The sequence below is a fragment of the Hesperophylax consimilis genome, chromosome 3 (genome assembly GCF_061612785.1).
Source record: "Hesperophylax consimilis isolate HC1 chromosome 3, BYU_Hcon_1.0, whole genome shotgun sequence".
Taxonomy (NCBI): Eukaryota; Metazoa; Arthropoda; class Insecta; order Trichoptera; family Limnephilidae; genus Hesperophylax; species Hesperophylax consimilis.
The window spans coordinates 20,698,554-20,706,869 of record NC_142838.1 but is presented as its reverse complement, the minus strand read 5'-3'; the positions used below and the strand labels follow the sequence as shown (position 1 = coordinate 20,706,869).

General features: G+C 37.4%; 1 protein-coding gene across 1 annotated transcript; it reads right to left on the bottom strand.

Annotated features, from left to right (window-relative positions):
• Positions 1-5,571: 5,571 nt before the first annotated feature.
• LOC149425098 (uncharacterized) lies at positions 5,572-7,520 on the bottom strand. The gene is made up of 5 exons (XM_089650958.1): positions 7,328-7,520; positions 7,075-7,164; positions 6,745-6,963; positions 6,173-6,337; positions 5,572-6,016 (listed from the first exon to the last, which is right to left on the bottom strand). The coding sequence occupies exons 1-5, from the start codon at positions 7,331-7,333 to the stop codon at positions 5,876-5,878; spliced, it is 621 nt and encodes a 206-aa protein (XP_089507084.1). The 5' UTR covers positions 7,334-7,520; the 3' UTR covers positions 5,572-5,875.
• Positions 7,521-8,316: the final 796 nt, after the last annotated feature.

Here is an 8,316-nt window from a genome sequence, read left to right as displayed (position 1 = left end):
AAGTAGCCGAATTTGTAGTTAGGTGGGTTTTACGTGAAAATAAAAATTTCGTGGGAGGGGGGGGGGGTGGCTAGAGAATTTCAAGAAAATAAAAATTTGTCCCGAAAAAAAAAATTCATGGGGGGGGGGGGTGGCTAGAGAATTGTTTAAAATTGATGTTTTTACGTGAAAATTATGTTTTTAACTTGACTCTGAAGTAGCCCGACCAGTCGCCTTTTAGATTTTTTCAGCGCCGATTCTCGTTCTGAGTAGCCTAAATGGCGATATATCGCCCTCGTTGGCAACACTGCCAGCTATCTTTTTTTTACATACCAAGAGACCAAAGAACCAACAAGCTTCTTGAGCGCATTCAGCGGCACATTCACCCACTAGGTTAAGCGAATGTGCAGAGCAGGGTATATATTCTGCTAGGGGACATAGTTCTTTTATTTTGGCCTGTAATCCATTGTAAATTCCTGACATATTTGCGGCATTATCATACGACTGGCCTCTACAGTCTAATATATTAATTTCAATCATGTCCAATGTTTTAATAGTAGCATTTGCTATGTCTTGTGATTTGTGACCGACATTTGCGATAAACTTAAGAAAACGTTCAACGGGCGTACCGCGTCGGTTTGAATGTATCGGATCACGAAAGTTAATTGGTCAATGTGGGAAATATCTGGTGTTGAATCCACTATTATTGAATAATATTTTGATATCTTGATTTCATGTTTTATTTGTGTTAATATTTTGTTTGCCATCAATTCAATAAATTCGTCACACGTTGTAGAACTTAAGTAATTGGTATATCCCTTTCCCTTGCCGCCATATTGAGCAATATGTTTACTTAAAAACGGATCAAACTCCGCTATGAGTTCCAGCGTCATTAAGTAATTTCCGTTATGAAGAGAGTCAAGTTTTTCGTCATGTCCTCTAAAAGGTAAACCACGCGATGCTAAAGATTTTACAGTGGCAACCACTCGTTTTTAAACTTCACGCCAATAAGTCATCTCTTCTAGAAATTGAGCGGCGAGCTCATGATCGACACGACCGTCAATGTTAGATCTACGTTGCAAGCTCAAAATACATGTTTTATGTTCACGTGAGTTTTCGTGGCTTTCTAATCTATTCGATGCGTTCTTCCAATCATTAAAACCAACATCTTGTTTTCCAAAACTAGTTCCACCACCGAATAATAAACAAGGTCCACAATAAACTTTACCTGTGCTTGGAGAGTAAATAAGCCATTTCCTTGGAAGTTTTTCTCTATTTAACAACATTCTTTCAAACATTGTTTTTGTTAAAAAACGTGAGATTTTATCTTCATATATTCTCTTACTCAATGAAAATTCTGCATTTTGATTTTGATTAAATCCATTAATTGCAATGTATTCTTGTGTTTCGTTATTGATATCCCACTTGACTGGGTCACATCCCACGATAAACAGTTTATTTTGCGACTGCCTCACAACTTCTACGGCTGACGGAGTAGGCAGCATAGACAAATTGTGTTGTTTAGAACTAGTAGGAATTTCACATTGAATAGACTCGGTAGAAGACGCACTGTGAATTGCGTTAGAAAATTCCGAATCATCACTTTTTCATTTAGAAAAAAATGTCTCAATATGTTTCGTATGCTTTATAATATTTTGATTTTTTTCTTCTTTTTCCTTAGCCTTCCTTTTATAAGCTGCACCACTAGGTTTCTTCTTCAATTCACTCATTATTTGGGTAATGAACTAAAACGCAATGTACTAATTAATTCACACAAATACCGCTGCGAGTACGTAATCAATAGAAGCGCGCGTAACCGGCGACATCCAAGCTGAAAGTGATGAGTGTGACTGTCACCCCGTCATCCGTTCGGAAGTCCGGTGCCGGCCGCTTAGCCCCTGCCCCCGCTGCGCCCTTTGCCCTGCAATCTAGCAACGCCCGCGAACGAATCCACGAGTGAGCGGTCTTCTATTAAAAAATCATGCGATGGAGGCATGGAGGAATAATCAAGAAGGCGAGTATGCTTTGGAAGCTCTGCATCTCTACAGAAGTAAATAATCTTTTATATTGTGTAAGCAGGTGCATACTTACTTACAAAATTAAGTTTATATATATTTTTTTTTAAATTCTAGGGGCGCCCGCCGGCGCCCCTTTGTAACTGGCGCCCCTAGGCACGTGCCTACTTTGCCTTAGGGTTAATCCGCCACTGCCCTAGGTAGTAGATAGGCGATCACTGTGATCAATTATATTTTGGTGATTTGTATGTATGCGTAGCGTGATTTTATGAAAGATAATTTTACGTTGGTTTAGGTATTATCACCCTTGGAAATTCAGCGCCCGAAGTGGACTGCTCTAATTGCGCCCGAAGAGGGTCGGCCCTGCCTCTTAATTCTTTTTTTTATTACTTGACATAGTGAATATCTTTCAACACGTTGAATATGTATTTTGTGTATATATTCTTGTATTTTTGTGCAAGGTCAAATTAAATCCTATTAAGTTGTTGCAGTAAGACAGAAATCCTGGGTTCGATTCCTAGTTGAGACCGTTACTTTTTATTTTTCTGTGTCTTGTTCTGTTTAATGTTTTGTTTAGATATATTGGTATTATCTTCTACTTCAATGATAAATCAATGCTCAATACATCGGTTGTACTGACCCTGTTTTGTATTACTGTCCATTGTCTTTTTGAAAATAAAAAGTATTTTGATGTGTGCATAGCTGTGGGTTTTTTTTTATTTTCCTTTTCCTGCATTCCAATATTTTTATTTTTAAAATATAATTTTTTTGGGCTAGTGAATGAACGATGTTAGCTGGGTGCAGTTATATTGTCTATGTTTGCACTTTTTTAAATGGCCTTGAGATTTCTTTATGGTCCACAATATATGGATTATGGATTTACCTGTCTGGACCAAACGACCGTTTTATCTGTGGTCGTCTGTGGTTAAGGGGGTGACAAAATGGGGCCATACAAAAAGCCCGAAGATATCGATCTAGAGAGTGGTTACTTATGATTTGCGCGGTATGGCATCACTGCCTACCAGGGGCGTATAACTCCCGCATGACCTTGTAACCCTGATGGGAGGAGTTATTCAATACCCAAATTCTTATAGACAAAGCTGTTGTGGCTGAAAGCTCAGATCTCATTGGCTTAGAGCAAAAATTGTAGTTTGATCTCTCGCTCTCTACCATAGCGACTTGTGTAACAGAAAGAGAAGCTAAGCATGCTTTATGCTCCGATAAAAATTAACGGTAATTTCCAAGACGCCATTTCGTATGTTGAAAAGTCAGTTGATGTTTTTACGTAAATATTTTGAATTTTCTTTCACCCATCTAAAAATAATGTTACGTGCTAGAATTCTACAAGGTGATAAATTAATGCCGTGTTGTGTTAAAGTGTGTTATCCGGTCTATCTCCACCAATTGAAAGAAGGACCCGAACCCGTTGTAAAATACAGGTACTAACCTCTCGTTCTTTGGTACAATGTTTCTGATTTCTGAATGTACTTCATTGGCTAATAATTTAATTAATTTTCCTTTTCAGACCTATCCGTGTTCCGACGCGATACAATACCACGTATTAGGATGCTAAAACTGCTAAAAAAAGCCACGATTACATCATACAAGGTCATTTAAACCCATCCAGAATTGCATCAAGTAAGTATTCAGATTTAACCAGCATTTTCCATGATGTTTGCTGACGACAGAGCTGTGGAAATTATATGAAACCCTTGCAGGAGAATTTGAATAACTTCTAGTGCTGTGGCAATAATAATGAACACTTAAATTTGTTGAATATGTATTTTGTGTATATATTCTTGTATTTTTGTGCAAGGTCAAATTAAATCCTATTAAGTTGTTGCAGTACGACTGGGTTCGATTCCTAGTTGAGACCGTTACTTTTTATTTTTCTGTGTCTTGTTCTGTTTCATGTTTTGTTTAGATATATTAGTTTTATCTTCTACTTCAATGATAAATCAATGATCAATACATCGGTTGTACTGACCCTGTTTTGTATTACTGTCCATTGTCTTTTTGAAAATAAAAAGTATTTTTATGTGTGCATAGCTGTGGGTTTTTTTTTATTTTCCTTTTCCTGCATTCCAATATTTTTATTTTTAAAATATAATTTTTGTGGGCTATTGAATGAACGATGTTCGCTGGGTGTAGTTATATTGTTTATGGTTACACTTTTTTTAAATGGCCTTGAGATTTATTTATGGTCCACGATATATTTACCTGTCTGGACCAAACGACCGTTTTATCTGTGGTCGTCTGTGGTTAAGGGGGTGACAAAATGGCGCCATACAAAAAGCCCGAAGATATCGATCTAGAGAGTGGTTTATTTATGCTGCCTACAATGCTAATGTCAGATGAACAAAATCAAACAAAAATGCGTTTAACTAGGTAAATCCAAAAAATAAAAGACATATTCATCAAAATGGGCGATTCGTCTTATTTTCACCACAGAAGATTCCAATTAACATAATGAACTGAAAACAGGAATTTGGGTCCTGATAAAAATTATAGGTGACCATTTGTTCATGCAATGACGTTCCAAATTTCAATTTTGCGGGTAATGTCATTGCTTCAACTATTTATTTGCTCGTTTTCACTCTTCGAGATTGGCTTCACGCTTGCGAGTAATCGTTATCCCCTTTTTTAATGTCCTTTTATCAGTAAATCTCCCAAAACTTCAATATACCGCCTTGATACGTAGTTTGGAAAAATGGCGTGACGTCCAGATATCGATGGTTACGTCCGACTTTGGTACTCGGCTCGTAATTACTGATTTTTGGCAATGAATACTAACTCATTGATGTCTTCTTCGGGTCATTCTTTTATCGAATTGAACTCGGAGCTGCTCGACCTCATGTCTTTGCGGCATAGCGCGGCGGTGCCAGCGGCACAAAACAAATAGATACTTACCTCGAAGAATTTAAACAGGTAAAACCAGACGTGCCAGACCTGCTTCCTTACAGCAGGTAGAGAATCTGAGTACGAAATTGATTAAGGTTAGGTTCAGACAAGGCAGGTCCATAGATATTTGTTACTGTTCACAGGCACAGATTCTGCCTGCACTTGGATCGATGCATTCATCTCATCCAGCCCAGCCTTAGGATTTTGGGAAGGAATCACCCATAATCAGTAGAAACAAAAGAAGTTATGGTATGGAGGTATTTCGGCTGTCCAGGGCCGGCGCTATTGGAGCAGTCTTGACTTGCCAAGACGCTGATAATACCTAACACAGCATCCTTGACGCTTTTACAAGCGCTAGGAGCCGTTTTGCTCGGGTCTGGCCAGGCGACTGCCGCCGAGCTACAACCAAACTACAGAGCCTAAGAACTTTACGGGAGTAGGTAGAAACAAAGGCAGGGTGCCGCTCTGCATAGATGCTATTTGCGATAGTATGGTTGAACGATGTTGGCGACACTCGTGCGCCAAGTTTTATACTAAAAATGGTATGGTACCCACCTTCCTAGTTTCTATTATCTCGGGAGCGAGCAATGCTCAACAATTCGCTTTAAACGGTGCAAACTTATCCACCTCACATGAACCATACCATAGTTTAAGTAAATCAATAAAACACTTAAAATATTTCATTTGTATTCTTTATTATACTTTACTCAGAGTTATAAAACAATAAGAAATTTCAGATCAATTAAAAATATATTCAACACAAAAGAAATGCCTAATGGAAACAAAACTTATGAACTACGAAAACAAAAAAAAACTGGGCATTTATAGGAAAAAATGCGAGACTCTGACAAGACACAAAGAGAAAAGGTTATCTAATATTTGCAATGTTTTAAAAATATTATTAACCTCTACAATTATTACGATACTCGAAAGATGAATGAAAAAGTTGCTTAAAAAAATGTTATACACTGAGTAATATTTTAGTTTTTGTTTTTAACTTTGATAAGCTCAGCGAGGTCTATCGCCACGCACGGCTGCTTCTCTGTGGTCTTGGGATCCTTGTCCAGGATCTCCGTGACAGAGTAGTAGTTCTCCCGGTTGTCCACGTTCCATCCCGAGTACTGAAAACACAACATGCACATTAGGAAATAAAGAATTTAGAACGCCGTATTGCAAGCATTGTTAATGAGAAAGGAGGGAGGTTACAACAGAGCTCTCACCAGCCATCACATACAATTATTATGATTATTGGGTGTAAATTAAGGGTTGTATATTACCTGGGTTGTACACTTGTGAAGGGTCTTTCCATTGTGTTCCAAGGGGGTGTACTTCTGCAGGAGAGCCTTGCAGTCAATCTTCCACAGGTTGATCTCCGAAGCTTTCGACTTGACAGTATCCCCATCCCATGTCACATCACTTTTCAACAAAACGAAGTTCCCAGACTGCAAACAAAATTAACATTTATTGGGACCTGAATTATTTCAAATTCAAAAAAGTTAAAACTCCTCCACAGTATGAAAACACATTTAAATGAATTATTTAACAATATAAAATATAGTGGGCATTTTCCACAAAGATGTTATCAATTTCAATTATTGTTGTATTTGGTGAGCCTGACAAAAAGGTTTTCCATTAATTTAGGACATTGATAAATAAATCCAAATCGAGAAATTAATTATTTTCCCACCAAATTTGTTTAGCATTACGGATCGACAGTAAAATTAGCAAAAATAAAGCACATGGAAAAATTAAATTTTATTTATAAAGATATTAAGGAACATTTCGTAGTGAAAACTACATAAATCGATTGGTAAAAGAATGCAAAAAGCCGGCAATGTACAATGCTTACATGGAAATGTTTGGGTACATCCTTCTGTTGGCTGGAATCGGACTTGTTGCCATCAGAGCCATTCTTGTCTTCGTCTGAATCTTCCTCTTCTTCGCCCAGTTCAGATTCATCGGAGGACTCCTCGTTCTTCTTCTTCTTCTTGGCTGCACCAGAAGGGGCGCCTGCGCCCTTACCGGCTGCCTTCTTGCGACCGCCTTTACCCGCCACAACGGGAGCTTCCTGTAGATAGAAAAAACCGTTTGAACACCAAATAACTTCAAATGCGTAAAAACTCAAAGCTGAAAGTAAATAATAGGAATATGTATTTTATTATTCGAACAACAATTTTACCTTCTTCTTCTTGGCTACAACGGAAGGGACGACTCCGCCCTTAGCGGGTGCCTTCTTGCGACCGCCTTTAGCCGCCACAACGGGAGTTTCCTGGAAAAACAGATAAAACTGTTCAACACCAAATAACTTCAAGACGCCTAAAAACTCAAAGCCGAAACTGAATAATACGAATATGTAGGTATATTATTATTCGTAAACAATATTACTGTCGTTATAAAACATGACAAAATTTGAGGTTATTATCAGTACTTACTGGCATTATGTAAAAACGCTCAAGTTGTTCCTTTCAAGATGTTATAAACTAATATTGTTTGTTAAATACAGTAAAAATGTTAAATTTGCGGCGTAAAATGGCTGAAAACCGGCAAGCAGGAACACACGACAACGAAATGAGGCGACTCTTTAGCAAATTTGACGCTTCACGGTGTTCACGGCTTCACTTTAACGCGTGTAGGTTGGTAACACTGGTGTGAAGTCGACGAATTAAGGGTCGAGCTACACTAGCTGTTTTTCTCGACACCGTGTCCGTGCCTTACGAGAGATTCGCCATGCTGCTGCCCCACGTGCTGAATTTTATTTTTACGAATTTGTCTTCCGTTAAGTGCCCAAGAGACGATCAATATTATTGTCAATATTATCGTCAATATTTCGTCCAAACCGTCCCGAAAATGCAAAACGCACATTCCCTACTCGTAAATAAATAATCTTTCCCTGAAAAGGACAAAATAAAGTCTTTGAGATTATCTTACCAAAGAAAAGAGCCTTGGCTACTTGTAGTGAGGAAAAGCTATTACGATTATTTATTTTATAATACACTGAGAACGCGTATAAGGAATAGTGGTAAGGTAATAAGAAACTCGAGTGAAAAATTACACATGTAGTATTAAAAAAAAATATATATATATATATATGTGTAGTTTTCTAATAATATATTATAATTTTAGATATTATTTATCTATATTTTATTTGTGTCATTTTTTATTATTGTTGTTTCACATTGTTGACGGAATTAAAACATAATTTAGGCCCTCAATAATTAGAATCCGGACAGAAAATTTCGTAAATCGGGTATGTGCGAGGACAGCCAGATAATCTTTCCATAGTTGCTAATTAGTTGAGCGGCATCATAACACAATAACATTTGAATGAAAATTTGCTTAGATAATTATGATACAATCGTGATTATATTAATTCTAAAATAATAATAGGTAACACATAAGAAAATTTCTAGAAAGAAAAATA

Bases quoted from the DNA above. Each gene is read 5' to 3' on its own strand.
- LOC149425098 (XM_089650958.1), bottom strand. The intron at 6,338-6,744 runs GTAAGCATTGTA...TTTTGTTTGCAG, and splicing joins ATGTACCCAAACATTTCCAT to TCTGGGAACTTCGTTTTGTT. The intron at 6,017-6,172 runs GTAATATACAAC...TTGTGTTTTCAG, and splicing joins TTCACAAGTGTACAACCCAG to TACTCGGGATGGAACGTGGA.